At 50.6% G+C, this 22,613-nt stretch overlaps 2 protein-coding genes across 4 annotated transcripts in view; both read right to left on the reverse strand.

Annotated features, from left to right (window-relative positions):
- The window catches only part of GDPD5 (glycerophosphodiester phosphodiesterase domain containing 5), a 173,019-nt gene extending 171,627 nt beyond the window's left edge, over positions 1 to 1,392 (reverse strand). For 2 of the 3 annotated variants that reach the window (XM_080374918.1, XM_080374920.1), the window contains exon 1: positions 885 to 1,392. The gene's annotated coding sequence lies outside the window, so the exon portion shown is untranslated. The remainder of the gene's footprint in view (positions 1 to 884) is intronic. The other variant, XM_080374921.1, reaches the window with a different exon arrangement.
- LOC308058723 (uncharacterized protein) overlaps positions 1 to 22,613 on the reverse strand; it is a 97,843-nt gene that overhangs the window by 56,164 nt on the left and 19,066 nt on the right. Inside the window, exons 3-6 of the mRNA XM_080374988.1 lie at positions 21,767 to 21,928; positions 16,541 to 16,708; positions 3,197 to 3,299; positions 2,288 to 2,405 (exon numbers count right to left, since the gene is read on the reverse strand). Coding sequence (XP_080231114.1) covers positions 2,288 to 2,405; positions 3,197 to 3,299; positions 16,541 to 16,708; positions 21,767 to 21,928 — 551 coding nt within the window. The remainder of the gene's footprint in view (positions 1 to 2,287; positions 2,406 to 3,196; positions 3,300 to 16,540; positions 16,709 to 21,766; positions 21,929 to 22,613) is intronic.

Genomic DNA, 22,613 nt, shown 5'->3' on the forward strand with positions numbered 1-22,613 from the left:
AGGCTCACATTTCCACTGCAAGTCCTCAATGCCCAGTTTTCTAGGCGGTGAATATACGGGACTTGGGAGGGAGCTTCAATAAAACAGCCATGAGATTAAATTTTTCCCACTTTTTCCCTGAATTACTCCTTTTTTCAAGCAATTTCTTTGCCAAGCATCAAGACAAAATAATACCCTCCACGTTCAATCTTTCTCAGGGTCCTTAACAGGAGCCATACAGGGCATCGCTATTGCATTCTCAGAGGGTGCTAGGAGAGTTTGGGTGCTGGCCGGGCGCAGGGTGCTGCTCCAGCCGGGCTAGCGGCAATAAATCCCTCTTGGGATTTTGCTGCCTCAGGATTTTATGGTGTTGGACAACGCCGGGGGAGTGGGACACTGCAGATGTCATTATTCGGAGAGTGGTGTATAAAAATGAAGCGTTACCTGTAAAACCAGTAGGGCCTAAAGGAGAAAAGGGGGTGACCAGATCCACACCCTGCCAACTGCCAGCGGGGGGGGTCCTGGAGACCCCGGAGGTTATGGTGGGACCTCTTCCCACCTGGGTGCCCACCCATGGCCCCCACCACAGGGTAGCACCCCATCACATCCCAGCTTTGCTTGGGATGCTCCAGGTGAGCCACCCATGGGGGGACAAACACTGTTTTTGGGGGGAACGGAGGGCACAGAAACACCTTCTGGGGGACACACCTTTCTAGACAACAGATCACCCTTTGGGGTCAAACCTGGCATATCTGTCACACACCCGACACGCACCCCCACCCCCGCGGCTCAGCATCTCCCCCTCCTCCGGGGCACCCGGCACCCCCCTCGCCCGGCAGGCAGGGACGGGAGGGGGGTGCAAAAGGCCACCCGCTCCTTCCAGTCTAACCAGTCCAACCCTTTACCTGCTGCCTCTGGGAAATCCTCCAGGTCGCCAAGCCCCGAGGGAGGGGGACCGCTGCCCCGCCGAGCGATGCTCCCCGAGGCCGCCGTCCCCTGGCAGAGGGTTGGATGGGGGCACCCCGAAGGGCCGGGAGGGAAGACGGAGGTGCCACCACCCTGTCCCCGTCCCCGTCCCTGTCCCCGCAGCCCGGCTCGGCTCGGCTCGGCTCCGCCGCCCGCTCCCGGGAGAGGGGCGGGGGCTGGGGCGGGCGGCTCCGCCCCGGGCAGCGGCGGCGGCGGCGGGAGGAAGAGGAGGCAGGAGGCAGGCTGCACCCGAAGGCTTGGAGCCCCTCTGCGTTTGGGTTTTGTTGGTTTGGTTGGTTGGTGGGGGTTTTTTTGGAGGGTGTGTGTGTCCCTGCGGAGATGCACCCGACTGGCAGCAACACCCCCCGCCGTGGGGTGCCCCATGGGGTCTGGTTTGGGGGGTCCCCTGCTAATAGGAAGGTTGGGGCACCCCTGCCAAGGGAAAAGACATGCCCCCCCCCCCCCCCCCCCCCCCTCCCCGGTGCTGCCCCAAACCTGGGCTCTGCTGGGGAGGCAGGGCTTGGCACTGCACTGTGGGGTCTGGAAAGGCTGAGCCCCAAAAAGGGCAGCGACCCCTCAGCTTCATCACGCATCATTGCCACACATCACCTTCATCTTCCTCCTCTGAACTGGGATGTCTGGAAATTGTCCCGCCCGGGGAGCAACATGTACATACACACACACAGAGTGTAGCTAAAATACAAAGCCAGCCTGGAAAACCTCTGCAAGTTAGAGCAAACGCACGGCCCTGCGCACCCCGGGCTGCTGTTAACTGGGCACCAGTAAATCCCTGCTTGGCAGCCAGGAGTGGAGTCACAAGGGAAAATACATCATTCATATTTCTGTTTCTTGGTATTTATATCGAAGGCAATCATGTCTCAAAGCCTGCTAGGAGGGATGCTTTGCGCAGCAGGGTGCTCTCATGTGAGAGGACAGAGGAGGGTGAAAAGCATCAGGGACAGATTACTCCTGCTCCTGTAAATGTGCCCTTCCCAACTCACCCACCATTTATTTTTCTCTCCATTTTCATCACTTGCACTTGGTCTTATATTAGATCCCCATCTCCCAAGCATGTAGGTGCACCATGGATGGGTTCCCTGGACCTGACCTACACACTATGGCAATCCTGGAGTAGCATCCTCAAGTTGTACCAGTTTGGGGAAAGGATGAGCGCTGATGTGTCTACACCGTGCTCAGAACTTGTTTTCTACACACTTCAACAGTATGGGTGAATCAGGGCGAGAAGGATGTCCAGGGCTGCCCGGCACTGTGGACAAAAACTGAACTGTATCTTTGCTGTCAACTTCCTGCCTTTCTTGATGCAGGGTGGCAAAATACTCACCTGAGAGCAACGGATCTCTTTCTTTCTGCAAATTGGCCATTTTCCACCATGTTGGCCCACGCTCCGAGCCAGCTCCGGAGGAGTGCACGGTCCAAATGGTGCAAAAGGAGGAGATCTGCTGTGAAAATAACAAGCAAGTGTGAGACAGATGCCAGGCTCATCTTTACCGAGACAAACAACACCTATGGCTCACTAGCAACTGTCTCTTTTCCTAAGGAGTGCAGAAATAAACCAAGAAGCTGCACCCACTAGCAGGGAAACCTTGCCTGCAGGAAAAGACTGGAGGCAAAAAATCAGAATATAAAGTCTGATCCAAAGTGACGAGCCTCAGCCCCAGCAGAAGAGATATGGGCTGCGTTACAGGCAGCGTTACGGGCAGCGGTCCTGGTAGCTGTTTGCCAAACACCGTTCCTTACAGTACTGCTGACGGCAGGCATTTCAAAATCAGAAGTCCCTTAGAGCTGTGATTATTTTAAATCCTGATGAAAATATATCCTGTGGGAGCATTTTATTTGCTGCCTGGTTGCTGGGTCCAGAGCTTTAGGCTGTGTTTTCCTGCAGGCTCGCGGGTGGCTGTGCAGCAGGGTACAGGGCAGATGCAGGTATTTCGAGGCATATAAAGTCGTGACTGTAGATCCTTGTGACTTTGCCAGACTTTAAACAGTGGGGATGACATTTTACATGCTTGGGTGTCTGCCTAGGGATGGTCTCCTTTTAATTTCAGCAGAAAGAGTTCAGCCATTTGTAAGATAAAGGGAAAAATATTTTCTTCTGGCACCGGGAGAAAATACTCTTCTAACTTGTGAGGTTCCAGAAACACTGCAGCTGCTCCTAACGTCAGCCAGCAATTTGCTTTTTAAGCATCCATTTGCTGAGGAAAATGCCTCCAAAAAGAATCAGAGTACGCACATTTTCAGCATATTTCTTCGACTCGGCCATCTGAATTGGACACAGGCTCCCGCCGGGGATGCAGGGCTGGGGAAGGTTTCCTTTTCAAGCCACCTCCAAGCAGCTGTGAAAAGAGGAATGAAGAGCACAAAGACCATCCTTCCCCTGCTGCTAGCAGCACTTAGACTGCTAAAGGCTGTGCAATGTCAAAAAAAAGTCATGAGCAGCCAACGGAAGGAAATTTCATGCAAATTTTGAGACAGCTTCTAGGAAAATAGATGCAATTTTGGATTGGGAAAGTTGTTTTCAGATTTATAAAAGTTCCTTATCCCATGCTTAGAGTCTTGAATGTTCAAAACTCTTTTAAGTATCTCCCTTCGGCACGGCTAGGATTTCTGCTGTGCCCATTCCTCACCGTATGTCCCCAGCCACATTCATTTCAAAATGATGCACCTACAACACCCTCATTAAAATCCTTTGAACTCCTGTGTGCAATCACTTTTTATTTAAGCTGCTCCATTAGGACCCGTCTCAGTGCTGATGCTTTAAACCAGGGGTGAGTTTCAGGCGTAGGCAGATTTCACACCACATCCTGAAAGCGTTTCATTATACGCTTATGGGAAGGAAAAATCGGTCCAGAAGGGAAATTTTTCTTTTCTGGCAGGGAAATACGAGACTGGGGATCTGGCGATGCAGAAGGGCATCACGTGCAAAGTCTTAGAGGAGGCGGCACTTTGGTATTTTGGGTGAAGGAGATGCTGCAGTTTCCTGTGGGAGTGGGAATGAAGGGAAGGGGGTAAAGTGTCCTCAACTGCAGCATCACCCCCCTCCACGGAATTCATCCCTTCCGTAACCAGAGAAAAAACCCTCTTCCCCTTTCCAGGCTCACAGGAGGGAAGTCTTTGCTGGAGAAACACTTGCCTGAGCCCTTCTGGTGACCCAGCCATGGATCTTTTTTAGTGTCACAGGGTACCTTGCTCCTCCCCAATACGCCAGAACACTTAGGATGTTGCTTTTTAGCTTTTGCTGCTGTGCTGAGGGGTGGCAGGGTAGCAACAGCAAGGTTTGGGAAACAAGACAGGGTACGGTGAAAGCACAGCGGATTCCTCCATGGCTGGCTTTATGGGGAAGAGCAAGGAACAAACATCCAATTAATTGACGATGCCACATCTGGATGGAGGGCACTGAGCAAGGCTCGGAGATTTGCCATACTGTCTCCATTTTGCAGGAGAAGAAAACGAAGCATGAAAAAAGCAAGGCCAAATTTATCTAGAAGCCGTCCGGCGGGAAGCGAGCCAAGACGTGTAGGTCTGTCTGTCTGCCTGCCTGCCCGTGCCCGGCAGCGGAGCCAGCGGGAGGCAAATCCCCATCGCGGCTGCCCCAGAGCCAGCAGAATCTGACCAGCCTTGGGGAGGGGAAGGAAGCATGGTAAGGGACACGCTATTGTTTTGCCCATGCAAACACTCAGGGAATGCAGGGCAAACAGGAGGGAGATCTGCGCTTTCCTGTGTTTGTGCTGCAAATACTTTCATTAAGGTGCTTTTTCCTAACTCTTTCTCCCGGGCCTTTGTGCCTGTAATAAGTGTAAGGAGGGTGTTGATTGCAAAGCATCCCCTTAGGCACAATTATTTTACCATAATAACATTTACAGGGAGAACTTGCAGAACTCTTTTGCTGTTCCATCCTCTGTATTTCAACCTCTCCTTCACATTTTATTCGCTCATCGGTCTGCCCCAACAAGCCCGTGCAAGGTACCCGTCCCTGCAGCAGGAGCGGTGGTGGACTTCTGAGCCCTGAAGAGATCATTGAGGGCAAGTATGTGAATGTTACCCAGCAACTAGAGATGAAGATATTTGTCTGCTAAATCAGGAAACACTTCGGCTGTTTGCACAATAGCTGTGTTTGCCTGCTCTGTAGTAGGTTAACCAGCAGCCCCGCAACCCTTTCAGGACGGTTGATGTATGTATGTATGTGATGAATGTACTTAAATAAGAGGAAAGTCACTGACATGGATTATTGCTGCAGGTAAATCAGGCCCCAGCCACCCTCAGCCTCCCCTGATCACCGCAGTGAAGTCTTCCGGTGGGGGGAGAAAGTATAACAATATTGATAGTCCAGTCATGAAAAAAAAACATCCAAAAGCAAAGGACGGATTTTATCCTGGCACAGTCTGGAAGAGAGAATTACAGTCAGCACCCTGCATCCTTTCCCCACCATCAGAATAAAATACTTTGTGGCGTGTCATCAGTATAAAATTAGCCCTGAGCACATCTCCACATAGACAGAGTGGCTGGAAGTCAACAGCAAAGTCAATTGAGAAGACAAATGAGCATTTTTTCAGCTGTTAGGAGAAATGACTGGGGGAAGTGATAAACAGAAGCAGAAGTCTCCCCATTTGATGTCTTTATGGCAAACTAGGTGCTCCTCTGCTGCAGGAATGGTATTTAAATATAGGCTGTTTTATATAAATAAATGCAGAATAGGCCATAAGATGTTTTATCAGGTCAGTCACATGAGGTAGTCCCTCTCCTTTCATAAATTGAAAGGTGCAGTCCTGCCCTTGGACAGGCAGTTGAACAAGCACTGGGCAAGGGTTAACCAGCACTTGGGCATGCCCTTGGCTATCACAGCCCCATCCCCCTCTCCATCACCATCCTCCCAATCGATTCCTCAGGAGCAAAGTATGAACTTCCCCAGTAAGTGACTCTGAAAACTCAGAAGAGAGTAAGGATAAAGCTAGCAAGGTCCAAACAAGTGGGTTGCAGGAAGTGTTGATTGCCTTCAGATGGGCAAAGAGGCAACAAAAGGATGGAGGAGGGGGAGAGGGTGGTTGTCGAAAGATGAGAAGATCTGGAGGAGCCAGAAGGAATCTTTGTGGTGATGGTGGCCCAATGGCAAGGTGGGATGCCTGTCTCCATCAGGGTTTCTCAGGATGAAGAGCATCCTGTGCCCTCCTTTCCATCTGAAGCCCTGATAGCAATGTCTTACGCAAACAGCTCCTGGGCAAGTGCCACAGCCCTTCAAAAGGCTTGGTTGAAGAAACACGGGTCTGAGCAGTCTATCCACAGCCTCCTGGATGCAGGTGAGGTGGGAAGTGGTGCATGATCTTGCACAGACATCTTAATTGAGAAGGACAGCCATTGCCACAAAGCTGAGCTGGTGGCAAGTTTCAGTCCTGTATCCCAAGCTTTTGACCTTTCATTTCTTTGCATTTTTTCCCACATTAAATGCACAATTGGAAGTAATGAACCCATCTATAAGCCTCAGCTCCTGCTCTTAGTACGAAGCACAGGACAAATACAGGTCTGCTACAGAGGAATTAAAAAAAGGCATGCCTTGGTACAACATCCCATACCGCCTCACACATCGGCCTCCATTACCAAAGGCCTACGAGTGCTGGAGACATTCATGGCTGCGTTCAATTAGTGAAGCAGTACAATAAATACTGGATATAATTCTCAACTAGTGGCTCCCCTTCCAGCTCGGCCGAGGGGTGGGGAGTTAGACCAGACATCTCACTCCCCATCCACCTACAGGCTGCACATGGCCTCGCTCACGAAACACGCGCCTGTTGACGCCAGCTACGTGTTGTTAGCAGAAAGCGTACATCTGGTGTCCACATGAAGATGTTTGAAGGAGGAAGGTGGACAGAAAACCAAAGTGACTGAGCACGCCGACCCAGCCAGCAGCACTCATCGCTGGGATGAAATGCACGGCATTCCCAAGACCCATCCGTGCATCCTCTTGGTACCAGCTTCCATCTCTTTTCCTCCCCTCTAGCCACACAAACCAGCATCACACAGATGATGAATATACAGACGGGACAGGTCTTTGGTCCTGCAACTCTGCCCGCAGTGCTCAAGGGCCAGGAAGACGCAGCCAGACCACTCTGAGATGGTTACACACCGCATCATATATGAAAAGAGATGAATTAAGATCATATTGAAGCCCTTTGCTCCTGGAAGGGGACATCTAGGCACCACCAAGGATCCTTTTCCTCCATTTTTTAAAGCCATTAAACCAGCATCCTCCCCACTATCTGGTGATTCCCTGAATGAAGGTAGTTTAAGGGAGGAAAATCCAGTCCTGAATATATAATCGGTGGCAACCGAGCCAATTTCAAGCCTGCAATTCCTTTTTTGAAATGCGCATTTAGCTGTAGGTGGGAATAGCTATCCACCTACTGCCAGACTGTGTTTGGATACATTGTGAGAACTTCAGGGCACATAGGTAAAGCCATCTCTGAACTAAATCAGTCAAAATGACTGTGTTTAACAGCATTTTCTAGATCCTAGATGTGGTTCATTTACTGAACAAAGGTGACTGAAACAGCAACGAAAGAAATATATTTGTCATTGTGTAAGCAAGATTTTCCTGCCCTCGTGAGGAGCTTTACCAGAAATTATTCTGATAGCATCTGGCCCCAAGAGTTGGAGAGGATGAGTATGAAGGCCAGACCTTGCTTGCATCACAGTGGATTTTGCTGGAGGAGCTCCCATCACATCCATCTTGGAAAGCAAACCCCAGCATCCTCCCAAGAGCCACTTGCCAGCTTCCCCGTGCAAACAGAGCTGCAATGCTTCCTTCTGCTCCCTGCCTGTCCACCCCTTCTTTTCTCTTAACCAAAAACATTAATCAAACACTTTCAATGAGGCCTTTGTTTTGCACCTGCACATCATCGAGCATGGGAAGGTCTGGGTTCATGCCTTACACCCCTGATGCCAACACAGAAATCTATCTTTATTGACAAAAATGATCATCTATGCAGCTCCCTCCAGGAGGACTTTCACCTGCTCCAGCCTATGCAAGGCTTTAGCCACATTATTGTGACTTTGGAGGTGATGTTTATATATGAACAGAGAGGGGCACACAATCAAACCTTTCACACCTGCCCTAGCCCAGTTAATATTAAACACCTTCATGTGATATCTCTCTATTTCTCCAGACCAAGAGGAACCTACCACATTTTTCTCATAGCTTCTTTGCAGGTAGATGAAATAAAATCTCTTGCAAGCAGCTCTGCCACAGACCTAACCTGTATCCCTGAACAACGCCTCTCTTATTCAGCGAGGCAAAGGGGAACACTGGTTTTCTGATTACCTCCATCCCAGAGTGTTCTCGGACGGAGACGCAGGGTTTGAAGGTCTCTGTTCGCTGACCCCATAACAGGGGCTTTATCTGCAGGCTGGGATGAAAGACCCATCACAGCCTCTAGCTAAATCTGTGATGGAGCATGTTTGCACAAACAATGCTGAAATTAAAACCCCCAGAGTTCAAAACCTCATTGTCTGGAGAATGCTATGTAAATCCATTTCCCCCGCCTTTCTACTAAAGAAGCAACGTATTTCCTTCCTGTCACAATATAATGTGGTCCTACATGGTGCTGTTCCAGTGGTTTATATAAATTTAAAAGGTAAATTGCTTTTTGATGGGTGAAATACAGCGTGTGTGGGGTGCATCTGAGTTCAGTTGCCCAAGCATCAGTAGCTATGCACAAACACACTCCTCTGCTTGAAGTCAGCTTGGCATTTTGGGGCATATTTGGCCCATCAGGGCCTTAATATAAGATCTTGGAAAGATGAGTCCTCCTGACAGAACACTGTGCTAGCCAGCATTTGGGTGGCCTGGGCTCACAGAGACGATCTGAAGCAGAATGGAGTGGTCAGCATCAGAGCTGATGTTGCCTGAAGGTTGGGTGCACCCGAAAGGTTCAACATCCCTGAAAAAAACCTACTAGAAAAGCAGGACCACTCTCCTCTTCTGGTGCTGTGGTACAACCTACTGCAGAGATAGCATAAAGCCAATTAATCAGTTCATATAGGAAAGATGAAGGCAGGGATGGATGGAGGGGGTCACCCCTCATCTCACAAAACTAGTCTGAGCACAGCTGCAGAGTTGGACCCTGCGGCTCGTGTTAGAGCCAGGGAGGACTCAGAACTTGGGTGGTGGGAACTGGCCAAGCTATGGCTCAGGAGTAAGACTGAGCAAGACCCTGCGTGCAGCCGCCCGGGAGGCCATGTGCGTTGAGAGAGCATGAGCACCTTAAAATAGCCAGAGGTGAGTCAAAGGGCAGAACTGCCTGTGTGCTGCCCATCCCTTCCTGGAGCAGCTCAAGATCTTTGGCCCCAAATACTCCATGAAGACTTTTCCCAGGCGATTTCTAGTGGCACATTAAGAGCTGAGACCACACAGCTTTTCCTAATACCTCACTGCTCCATTTGCATCACTAATGTGCCATGCATACCACTACCCAAATATATCTTTGTGTTCAAGCCCATAGTCCTTAGGCAGTGCCTGTGCTCTCCTAGATGAAACCAAAGCCGGGTGTGAAATAGCAGGAGGAGGCAAAGGACCTGGGCACAGCATGGATTTTACTTCTGCAACCCAAGCTGTGCTGGCAGAGCTCCTGCTACTTCCTCATGGTCACCAGCAGCAAAACAGTCCCATTGAACTGGGAACACTGGTTGGGCCAGGGCTGAGCCAGCACTTAGCTGCAAGGACTCCTTGTCCCTGAGGTCCTGCAGTGCCAGGGCAGGATGAAACTCAAGGGAGTTTCAGCAATTATCATACAGTTCCCTAGGGAAGCGAGACAGGTGGGATGGGCAGGGCTGGCTGCCTGGCCGAGGAGAGCAGCAATGACTGTTCTCAGCCCATGGTCAGAGCAGGGCTGGGCAAAGCAGTGTCAGAGCACCCCACGTTCCTTGGGTGGGAGTGTGGGCTGCACCCCCCAGCTCTGGGGACAAGTCAGTGTCTTACAGATGAATTCTGCTAGCCCCAGAGATGGAAGGCATTTTGTCTTCAGCCCCCGGACTGCAAAATCCACCAGTGCCTGTGACACTGGGACATGACGTGCCAGCCCTAGTGGGAAAGAGGCAATGATGTGGGAGCAGCAGCCTCTTTGCCAACCAGCTCACGCTGGGCTCCATGGAGGAGATATGAGCTAACTCAGCTCTGGCAGGTTAAAATAATTTGGGGGGCCCCACATTCAATGTAGCAGGTTGTCCTCGTGGGACAAGCAGGAGGGCACTGTAGGCAAGACCTACACGTCCTGCCATCGCTTCTGCAAATGAGTCCAAGCAATCTCCCAAGCAGGGTCTGGACTCATTCTGAAGATGTCACAGCTTGGTCAGGTTCACACAAAAATCCTTCTTTGAACCAGGTTTGTAAAAGCCCCCAAAGTGCTTATTTTGACCTATTTCATGCCTAGCCAGCTCAGCTCCGCACCTCGCTCTTCAGCAGAGGGTGGATCCCAGGTCAGGTATGCAGCTACCATCTGAGGGCTCTCGGAGACCCGGCAGCATGGAGAAGCTGTTGATCTCGTCTCAATTCCAGCTTCCTGCTCAACCTGCCAAGAGCTGATCCCAGGGAGAAACATCTCAGCCAGGCAGCCTCCTCATGCTGGAATCATGGTGAGAGCAGACATACTCATCCTCTCCTCCTGGCACCAGACCTGCCCTGCCTTCTGCTGTTTTCATCTTGAGTTTCCCTTCCTCTTCCTGGTATAGGAGGCTTTTTTCCTGCTCCGAATGCTGTCTGGTGTTTCTGATGCTGCAAACACACCTCTTCACCCTCCCATGGCCAATCCTCCAACCCAGAAGTGGTTGCATTTCACTGGCAGCCACCCCAAACCCCGCGTGGGGCTTGCAGCCACCCCAGCAATCACCACGGGCCTCTACACCATGGGGGGATGGGTGTGAATACACCCATTTTCAGCAGCACAGCAGATGTGGAGCAGGGGGCAGCTCTGTTCCTTGGGGCAGATTTCCCCTCCTGGTTTGCAGGACAGGTCGGAGAGGCCATGAGATATTTGCTTTAAACATGAGGTAACGTCTGGGGTGGAAAGGTTACAACAAAGATGCTTCCAGTATTTATGCTAGTGAGACCAGCAGCCACCAGCAAGCTGTGCCAGGCAGCGGTGTGGTAATGAGGAAAGCAAATATTATGTTATATAGGTGCAATGAGCTGCTGTTGCTTTTTAATGCTGGGCCCATCCAGAGACAAAAGCCTCCTTAAATAGTTGGGATTCCTCTGATCAGCAGAGGGATGGGAGGAATAATATTTGGGAGAGGAACACACCCCGAATAACAGCGTCTCTGTGCTGGGTGGAAAGCAGAGAGCCAGCAGGCATCTCCCAGCCACAGATGGTTCCCATCAAGATGAATTTTTCCTTGTTAATCCCAAAACAAGCTTGTGATATATTTTCATTTCAGAGTTAAGTGGAGAAAAAAAGAAACTCCAGCATGATCCCCTGTTTTTCTGGCCACACTCCCTGCATGGCCTCTGCTCTGAGCAAGCACAGAAAATGCATTTCATGTTAAAGGGAGGTCCTAGCAGAGACCCCAAGATGAAAAACTCCTGGGGTGGTTCTTCCAGCTCTTTTTGACCTGGAAATTTATCCCATTGAAGCTGGAAATGAAAGTGAAAATCTAAAGCCAGGACTACCTCACTCTGTTACTGAACGGAGCCAGAACAGGGAGCCTGAAGGGAGTACTGAGATTTGACAAGAGCAAAAATGTCACCCTAAATCTCCTTGGGGTTTGAACCCCTGTCATGCCCCCATGTCCTGCCTGTGGCCTGCTTCTCAGGAGGAGCAGAGGGTAAAGACAAGCCACATATAAGAAAGCAAACAGGTTAACTCCCAGATAGGATGAAGGGAGGAAGATCTTCTGGAAGAAATCTGGCTCCACTGTGGTGCGGACGAGCTCCCACTGCACCCGTGGAGGGAAGGGTCCCCCTCGCTGTCCCTCCTGAACCTGTCACCATCTTAGGGACTCGTTCTTTTTCTCATTTTATAGCTGAAAGAAAGCAGAGAGGAAATCAAGGGCTTGATAAAAATAACCAGGACTCCTTCAGGCTGGCTGAGAGGAGCATCCCTACAGCCAGCAAGTGCTTGGCAAGACAGCATGATTTGGGGATGTGTATTTAAAGATCTTCTGGGATTTAAAGCATCAAGGGACTGTCTGTGGGGGTGTCAGCAAAGGTGTCCAGCACAGATGATCTGCCTGTGCTGCAACTCTCACCTTTAAATGTTAAACCTGCTTTGAGCATCAGGGATGAAGTCCTGAGCTAACGCACACCTGCAGCCTTCACATGCTCAGGAGCATTTTTACCTAAAAAACCCTCCAATGATACTAACTGCATCAGTGGGGGGACTGGGAATTATCTACACTCAAAAGACATCCCAAAAGCCCTGCTTTGTGGACTTGCCAGTCATTCCTCCACGGCCTCCCTGACAGTATGGCTTGTCAGATGGCGTGGTTCCCCAGACTTGGTGTGGTGAAACTACCAAGAGGCACCCCTTGGCATGTCCCAGGACAGGTCTGCAAGGGCAGCCATGGGTAGGGATGTGCCACACCTCCCGAATGATGAGCTGGGGGGCCATCTGAAAGGATCTGGATGGAGGCAGGGCCAAGCAATAACCTTTCCTCATGGGGTGACACTTCTGGTCTGTGGGGGCCCTGCTAGAAGCAACCCTGCTAGGTGGTGACCTGTCCCTGACAGCTCAATGGGTTTCATTAATAGGGATTTGTGTCCAGACAGATCTTCTACCTGGGACACTTACAGCCCCCGATGAGGTTGGGCATCCCCCGCTCCTCTCCAGCACCTCCCTGCAGTGACTCAGATGTGCAAATGCTGACTCATTGCAATCTCCCAGCAGTGTCGAACTTCCCACACGTTCCAAGACAGGGTGGTGGGAGGAAGAAGATGCTCTGTTCGCCCTCCCCTGTGCCTTGAGGACACGTCAGAGGGCATTGCAGACACATCAGCAGGGTGGGCAAACCGGTGTAGGCTGGGGCAGTGCAAGGACTCTTCTTCTGGACAGGGATAAGATAAGGTGATCTGGTCTGGGAGTTGCTGCCCAGCATGGGAACAGGTTGCCAACCATCAGCTGGCACACAGTGGGACCTGCCCTGCAGGACACGCACTTCTGGCTGAGAAGAAGGGCCAGGGATAGGTTTAGGGAGAAGGATTTGCAGAGGTGAGGAAGAGGATGGGTAAAGCCAGGCTTAGTGCCTTGTTTTGGGGTCTGCAAAGGGTAGTAGCACAGACCTTGTAAAATTAGGGAGCCTGGCCGTGCCAATCAGAGATGTCAGCACAGGTATCAGGAGATGATTATTCCATACAAGGATAAAAATCAGTGGTTTCTGCAGCAAACAGCACCACCAAAAAGGCTGCCAAGCTCTCGAGTCTGTGACCATCCACTGCAAATCCTGCTGGAAGATGACAGAGAAACCTGCAGTCACTCACCAGGGATGAGGTGGACTGCTCTCCCAGAGATCTGCAATGTAAATGGTCATCCAGATACAGAATTGGTCATTCTAAAAAAGATATTTCCCCATGGCATTGCAGGCTGTGGGGGACAATGCTCTCTGACTCATTTCATATGTAAGTCAGAGCAGACAAACAAGGTGATCCCTTCCAGACCGAAAAAATAAGCTTTAGCAAGCATCCCAGGTGTTTCACCCAAAAGATCCCATGATGAGAGCGTCTTTGTGCGGTTGGGATCCAGGTGTCTGCCGCACTTCTCATGTGGACGGATGGACGTTAGCAAAAGACAGGGATGCAGCATGGCTGGGCACTGCTTGTCTGTGCAGCACCTCACCCCAGAACCGATTGCATCCTCAAGGACCTTTTTGCCAGTGTGAACAGCCCTGCCACATCTCAGAGGCATGCACCCACTCTCAAGTTTCCCCATGGCCAGGGCTGTATCTCGTTCATTTACATCACATTCAGCTTTTCTGCTCCTTTGGTCCTGGGCAATGGTCTGGCATCAGCGGTGCATGGCCTGGGGCAACGGAGCAGCTGCAGCAATGGGTCCATCACCCTTCTCCTCCACGGGCCACTTTTGCCACCCACTCCTTCCTTCCCCGTCTCACATGGGCTTCAAAGAGCCCAGGAGAAACCCGGCGAGAGGCCCAGACACACGCAGCAGCAAACAGCAGGGTGCTTTCCCTGCCACTCTGAGGGGGCAGGCCTGGGGCTGGGACAGGTCTGCAGCTGGGGCCACCACGGTACCTGCTCAGCACCAAACCTGGGCTGCCAACGCCAGCTGGCCCAGTGGGATTTCTTCAGCAGGATGATTTATAGCCACTTGGCGACCTTTCTGCCTTTGGCTTTCATGCCTGGTTAAATTACTCTGTTAATTATGCTCTTCTGAATTAATGACCCAATTAGAAACTCCGAAGTGTCTTACTTGGAGGTTAAGCCTCCAGATTTACCCATGTATAACCATCCTTTCAACTGCATCTCTAGAGCATTCTTCTTCCACCGTGGGTTTAGTAGCACATTACGTTTCAGATGTCCTTGGACTGTTTTTAGAATGAGGGATGCTCTGGGCACATGGTACAACTGAGTCACAACCAGGACAGGCTGTGGCCATAGAGGCTTTCTGCCATGTGGATTCTCAAGTGCCTCGTAAAGGGTTGTGCTTGTATTCGAGCCCTTCCCCCATGGATTATTTATAACTTCACTCTGCCTACCCAGTTTCACAAAGCTTGGAGGCTGCTACTGCCCATCAAGTGTGTCTGACATTGGCCCCAAAAGTAGTTGGATGGGACAAAGAAGCAGAAAGTGAGCCCACCTAAGCCTTGTCTTCCTTTCACAGCAGAAGCAGAAGGGATGAGCGATGCAGTGCCCAAGCCCATTACCAGACACTAAAGATTACAAGCTAGTCCAGAGCAGAAGGATTGTAGGAGTCAATCCCATTTAAGCCTTTCTATTTAAAGGAATAAACTACCCAGGAAAAGCAGCCTAAGATTAGAAACTCACAGGATTTCCTCAAATTCCAGCCATCAGCCAAAGATTCAGACTGGGGGACCAGTTATTATTCTCCTGGTGCATGAATCCTGCACCCCGGCAAAGTTAAACACAGATTACACTCTGCAGCTCTATCACAGAACCAAAACACATGCTCAGAGCTGGTTTAGTGCTGCTCCCTCTCTGCCTAAACCATGTCCAGTATTGCCTGACTGACAAATAGCTTTATAGGCAGGAGCGTTTCAGCTTTGGTGGAGAGGCATGAGCAGGAGATGTTTCCTACAAAGTGCACGCAGTGGTTTGTCGCTCAGAAGGAGACTCTCGTGCAGAAGGATCTTTCAGAAAATGGAAAGCTAAAAGAGTGGGAACCAGAAATAAAAACAGTGATAGGATTGCTGTCGGTGGTCGGCGATAACAGCACAAACGTGGGGATGTGGATGGCTTGATCTCAAGGCAAAATGCCACAAAAGTAAATGTGAAATGGAGGAAAAGCTGATAGGGAAAAAAACTCAGAGGGTTGGAAAGGTGGTTGTTGCAGGGATAAGGAGGCAGAGGGGTTTGGTATGGCTCCAGACCTTGCTCTGTGATGGCACTGGTACTGCATAGCACCGAGTGCTGCATCCAGGCCCTCAGGATGCTCCCAGACCCAGCAGCACAGATAAATCTTTGTGCCTGACTATCAGTGGTTGTGAGCGAACAGTTTGGTGCTGTGTCTATAAAATGGGGTAGTGTCTCTCCGGGAGATGGGAAGGAAAATGATTTTTGCATCCTGCAATGTGCTGGGTTTTTGGCATTTGTTCAGTTATTCTGGGGTTCACACTGCACCCTCCACTGCCCACCCCCACCCCCCATCCACCCCCCACCCCCCCAAAAAAAATAACTAGGGATGTGAGTAAAATACAAAAAGTCACCCTTATGCTTTGTGCCTGACTAGCTAGGAATTGGGCAGTCATTTGGGATTTGGTTCCCATCTCTGCTGTTCTTCTCAAACCTGAGTGAAACTCCAGCCTAATTTATCTTAGAGCACAAAAAATATAAAGCCTGTTCCTCATGGAAGTGTGTTGCAACCTGGTAAGCACCACACAGGCTCACAGACATGCATGCAAGGGCAAGTTCAACCAATTAACATTTTCTGAAGAAAACCATTTTGCAAATAAAAACCCCACCAAAACTCAACCATGGTTTTTTGCTAGAAATGTCTGGAGGCTGGGAGCATGTACACAGCAGCTTCCACAGCACGCCCGCGGACAGCTTGCTCCCATGCAACAGTCCCACCCCCAAACCAGGGACTGGAGGAGCTGAGGTTCCCTGTGGGTGGCCACTTTGAAATGCACGGAGCACAGCAGGAATATTCCTGCTTGGAGAAGCATTCTTACACCAGCCCGACTCCCTCAGAGATCCTTCCCCTCTTCCCTTCTCCCCATCCCACAACACAAACACCACTGGGCACTTCAGAGTGATGCTAAGGCAAAGGCTCATGCATGGGAGAAGGGGTTGCAGCCTCCCAGCAAATATTCAGCCTGCCACTCATCCCCATCAAAACAAAGAAAGCCAAAAAAAAAAAAAAAAAAAAAGTGATCCCAAAGGAACCACGGAGCCCTTCTTTACCTCCAGCACCGCAGCAGGATGGGAAGCAGTTGCCAGTGGTTGCTTTTTCCAGGCGTAGTCGTGCACGCGGAGCGTGACTCATCCCTGGCAGGAATTTCCATCTCACACTGTCCCCTCTGTGGGAGCACCTCCAGCCCCTCTCTCTGCTTGGAGATTTTCGGCCATCCCCTGGAAAACAACAAGGAGTCGTCTCAGGGTGAAGACAGCTGTCAAGAGCAGCCAAGAAGCAGAGACCTTCTCTGGCCCCAACTGTCAGCAGCTGTGCAGGGATGTGTCCCAGAGGCCCCTGGGGTCCCCGCTCCCTCCCAGCTGCCAAATGCATGTTTTGGAAAGAAGGAGAGGTGAAATTCTGAAACACTGGGGAGAGCTGCCCCATCATGACAGTTAGGGGACTGGACATCAAAAGAAAGACATCTCACGTGCAAATTGTCCCAGTGATGGTCCCTAGATGCAGTCAGGGCTTTTGTGGTCACCAGGGCTGGGCAAGGCACGGTGAGGGACCCCAGCCCTCCCAGGAAGCCTCAGGTCTATTTACCAGCTCAGATTAGCTGCATGTGCACAGACAACCGGTCCAGCCATGTGCTAAGAAGGAGACATCCAGGGATGACCACAGTGCCAGGTAGCCCGTGACTCATGGCATAACCACATCCCTCATCTGGGTAAGCTGCGGTCACTCACCCTCTGCCTCCATTTCTCCTTCCAGGCAAGCAGCAAACCCCCAAGAGCAGAACGTGCCTCTGGCTGCGCCCATAGAGCGCACCCTGGTCCTGCAGCCCACATCAGTAGGAGCTGCAAATACCGACGCCGCAGCAGCTGCTAATGTGATACAAGACCTTAGCTCAGTTCACCCCAGAACAGCAAGAAATCCAACCCTGCAGGCTTTACAGTGCTGATGGTGGCCTAGGGTACCCCTGGGGGCAAGCCTTGACTTCTCAAGGGGAGCATAACATGCAAAGCCTGAAAGGAGATCTTGGAAGACTGGAGGTGGAAGGACAGAGTCCAGATGTGGACTCACTGGCAGCAATATACCAGAGGTCACCAGCATACAAGGACACAGCAGCCACCAGCAGCAGGATGGTCCTGTCTGAGCTGGGCCAGATGTTTGCAGTCTCAGTCATGGCTTGTGCTATTTGGGATGGGTTTGACTTACTGCTTGAGGGATGTGCTCACGAGGAGACACCTTCCACCATCACAGCAAGCCTGAGTTACGTCGAAACCATAATCCTATATTGAAACTGTTCAAAATTCAGGGCCTTCCACAGTTTCATCAGATGTTTTCACTGAGCTTCATTACGGGCTCAAGAGGAATTTGGAAACCTGGGTGCAGTCCTCATTTGCACCAGGGAACATAACCTAACCTCACCCAGAGACTGCTGAGCTCTTCCTAGAGTGAGTCAGGTTTTCTCACTTCTCTGCTTTGGAAGGGAGAGAAGCTGCCGGGAATGGGACCTTCTGATGCTGAGAGTCCTCCTCTGGCCTAGCCATCACCCAGGCTAGTCCCTACTGTCCCAAAGTTGTCTCAAAGTCACTTGTTTTTCTCTCCAGTGTGTTTACTATCCTTTCCCTCTCCAGACTCCCTACATACTTGCGGACAGTGATGCCTCATCATTTGTTTTCCTAGACTAAACAAATCTTTTTCACTTGGATTCACAGAGCCCTCACAAAGCCACTGAGACATCTGTTGCCCCAGGCAGGCCCAGCAATGGTACATGTTTATCTACCATGTGATTTAAGACCTCCAGTGATGGGAACTCCAAGCCCTCTCCAGCCTCCTGTTTCTTCATTCTTACAATTTTTCACTAATGTCTGACCTCAATCAGTAGGATTTAGGCCTCTAACATCTCCTCCTATGCATTCTGGGCAAGGAAAAATTTATTCCTTTCCTCTTTGTACCAACTTTTCCTATGTATTTGAAGACCGTTTTATGTCTCCACTTGGTTTCTTCTGGCTAAAAAATCCCACCTCAATCCATTTCCCCCCAAGACATTGCATTTTCCTGATTGCCAGTCTCTCTCATCATTTTTTCCAAGCCTCTCGTTGGTCCCCCCATTTTGCTGTCTGCAGTGGGCTGCATACAGCCCGACAGCCAAAGGTTCCCCAAGGCATATGACTGCAGGCAGCCTGTTGTTTCCCAGACATGCATCCCAGGATGATGCTGACCTTTTTTTTCACATCAACACCATCATCTGTGCCTGGTGTCCCAGCAAGTGATAGATCAATGTCCCCTCTCCAAACCTGCCATGTCTTGAAGAACCCATCACTGGCTCAACAGCACTTGCTCCAGATTGACTTGATTTTTCTTGATCCAAACTGCAGGAACTGTATGTGACATTTCAACCGAACTTCAGCAGGGCCTTAGTATTTCCCAGCCCCCTTAGAAATACTCTTTATGGAAGTTACAGAGTTTAAGGCTGCAGATTACAGTGGGCCAACTCAGTGTAGATTCAACGCAAACAAAAACATCCACTTGGAGCAAACAAAAGAGGGTTGAAACAGGTCTGAGCTCAGCTGCTATGAACTGAACCCAAGAGTGCATCTGTTATATGCCCAGCTGGGCTTTCTTTCTAGCCTAAGCTGTGCATTTTATGGAATAGCTCTAGATTCAGCACCCTTATGTGAAGCCAGCCATTAAGGAATGCAAGTTCAGATCTCAGTACCAAATCCAAATCTCTGCCTTGCTCAAATGTATCTCCAGGTTGATCCATCACAGAGATGAAAATCTGGTCACTGGAGCTTGGTGTCGGTCCTTTGGGGCTTTAACCTGTCCCTGGTTTAAAAATACAACACAGCTAAGAGAATATACCAGGTGAAACTGCAGCCTGGCTTAAGAAACATGATGTCTTGCACCAAGAGATGCAATGGGGCAAGGCAGAAAGCGGTATTTTTATCACATTACAAAAACATACTTGGAGCTGAGTTTGATTTCAGAGCAGCAAAAATTCAGGTGGCCCGCACTGCTTGGCCCTGTTAGGCTGCCAGAAAGGAGTTTTCTTGACATCTTTTTAGTGATACTCCTTTAGAGGAGAGCTCTGCAGGAGACATCCACAATACCATGGAGAGCTTTGATCCTCCTCTGTCCCCTTCTCCAACCTAACAGAAAAATGGCAATTTAATAGAGAAGACAAGTATGAGCAGAACATCTGGGCTCTGGAGATGACATCCAAGGTCCAAAGGGCTGAAGGCTGGTCTCCAATGCACCCTGCTATGTGACCCAAAATCTTCATGGCATGTGTAAGTATTCCCAATTAAAAGTCTGGTGCTAAGAGGTCTAGGAAGCCTGGGAGAGGATGGTGCAGCCTGGAATTGCCTCTGATGTAATTCAGCCATGTTCAAGAACAGCATGTGGAGATGAGCCTCCATGGGCAGTGCTGCTGGCAGAGAGCTCTGTAGGGCCAGCATGGGACTGGCAAGTCAGGGGAGAGGATGGCTGAGCATTTAGAGCACTGGATGGGGCATCAGATGCTTGAATTCACGTTCCTGCTCTGTCAAGACTCCCTGGATGTGCAAATCAGTCTCTGACAGCCACTGGGATCAGCAGGAGTTTGGTCCCTCCAAGGATGTGGGCTGGTCCCTCTGTGCCACCAGCAAAGTGGCTGTGCAGGAGGAGGAGGAGGTATCCCAATGGGTCTGTGCCACAGCTCTAACACTTCTCTGATCTGCTGAAAACACCCTTCCAGGTACATCTGGGGATCTCACTTGCCTTTGCTCACGCAGCATCACACACTTAAACATCCAGCGACCAGCCAGAGTTCCCCTAGCCATCTCCTCCTCCTTATGTCCTCCAGACAAGCTCAGAAGTGGCAGGGCTAGTGTCCATCCCCCAGCATAGGACGTGCACACTGGGAAGGACATTACTCCAGCCCTGAATGGCATCAAACCCTGCTGGACAAGGGCATGGCCTCCTCTGTTCTTCCAATGCCTCCCAGGCTTGTGCCATCCCTTCCCATCATCACAGCTGGTGCCAGGGGCTGTGCTGGACCCCAGAGCTGGTCACATCCATTGCAAACTGTGTTCAGGGTAAAACAACAAGTCCTTTGGTCTCCTAGAGGGAAAAGCTGTTTAAACATTAGAAAGTATTATGCGGCATGGGGTAGGTCCTTCCTCCATCATGGTACTGATCCTCAGATCTGCTGTGAGAAGCTTTCTCTCTACAGTGCTCACGCTGGCTACTCAGAAGAAAATTTCCTATGAGAATAGAGAGGTCTTTGTAATCCCAGCCCAGCAGACTCTACTCAGGAGAAAAGGCTGCAGGTAGAATCACAGAAGGGTTTGGGCTGGAAGGGACCTTCAAGACCAGCCAGTCCCACCCCCCGCCAGGGGCAGGGCCCCCTCCCCCCAGCCCAGGCTGCTCCCAGCCCCGTCCAGCCTGGCCTTGAGCCCTGCCAGGGATGGGGCACCCACAGCTGCTCTGGGCAGTCTGGGCCAGCGCCTCACCGCCCTCACGGGGAAGGGTTTCTTCCTCATATCTAACATAAATCCCCCCTCTTTCAGCTTAAAGCCATTCCCCCCTGTCCTACCACTACACTCCCTGGTAAAGAGTATAGCAGATAGCGATATAGGGATGGCAGAGAGGTGCCTCCATCTCCTGGGACACTGGCCGGCGTGCTTTTCATTCACCAGTTATGCAAAACATGCCAGCTCACCCTTTTTTTCCCCCCATCCTGTGCAGTCACAGATTGAATGTCAGTGGAAAATAATTCCTTTAATGAGAGTGCCGGGACAGATCAGCTGACTGGGTTTGCTTCAGTAAATCTCATGGTCACACAGCCCTAAATGTGCAGCAGTGTCTGTCTAAGCCTTTCCGTTTATAGGACAGAGATGGGAGCCAAGAGGATGGAAATAAAGTGTTTGCAAGCAAAAGGCCATAGGGTTTAGAGCTGGAACAAGACTCCCCAAGGGAAATGAGCTGCGATTGCAGAGTTTTGCAGGGTGGGTAGCAAGCACATATCCAGGCATGAAACAAAGCGGATCAAACATCCCTCTGTGCATCTGATTAGCCCTCTGTGCAGAGGTCAGGGCAAGGGCTGTGCAATGAGCTCTGGGCATCAGGAGAAAAGCACTGGGGTTTCTTTGGGAAGGCAAAGCCCCAGTGGTGCTGGGACCTGCCTTCCAGGTTGGGTTGGTGATGCAGCTTTGGAGTGGTTACAGGAGGGATGCTGGAAGTGTGAAACCACCTCTCTGCTTCCTTGACGCAGCCTGGTTCATCTCTCCAACCCCGCTTCTCACCGCCTCGTTGCATAGAAGCAGAAATCTGGCTCCGGAATAAATCACAGCTGTCTCCGAGGCAGGGTGCAGCGTTGGCTTTCCCTGGGCAAGCTGCCATGCCATGATAAAGCAGATCCTCTCTCAAAGGCAAGACACTGAGCTGTTGCTCCTTGGGAAGACGGCCTGTTGATGAACTGTGTCAGCGAATAACATACGCCTTTAATTCCCCCTTCATTCACCAGATCCCTGCGGGACACATCGTGTCCTTAAGAAAGGCAAATGTGAAGCACCTGGAGATGTGTGCATAGGCACTCAAATGCCTGGTAAATCACCACTTACAGGCTGTAATAATCATGACAGGCTCCAGTTGCTCTGTTCTGGATATATATAGGGTAAAACTTATCACTTCAGTTGGTTATTCCAATGCAAGAGGCTGTTAGAGCAGGTCTGAGTTACTCTGCAGGGTTTTTCCTCACCGCTAGCAGCAATTGCAAAGTCAGGAGAGGAGGGGATCTGAGCAGAAACTGCTCCTGATGTTTCATTTAAAATATCCATTCCCTGAGCATGAAATGGTTTGTGTCAGATCTGTAGGGCTTTTTCAGGTCGGGTGGTAGGTTTTGCTGGCATTTGCACCAACACCACCGAGGCTGTCAGCTCCGATCATGCACTGCATGGCTCAGGGCTCACTGGTGATTGAGAAAATGTTTGGTCTCCATCCAGTTCAGATCGAACTAATTAAAATAAAATGCTTCCCTACAAGCCAAGCCTCCCTTTCTGGTTGATGTTTGATGTGAGGCTGCAGTTTTGGGTCAGACCCAAGTGGGAGACCATAAGCCTATCATTGCAAGCCTGCTCTGATGACTCCAGC

This window comes from Falco punctatus (genome assembly GCF_963210335.1).
Source record: "Falco punctatus genome assembly, chromosome: 2".
NCBI classification, from domain to species: domain Eukaryota; kingdom Metazoa; phylum Chordata; class Aves; order Falconiformes; family Falconidae; genus Falco; species Falco punctatus.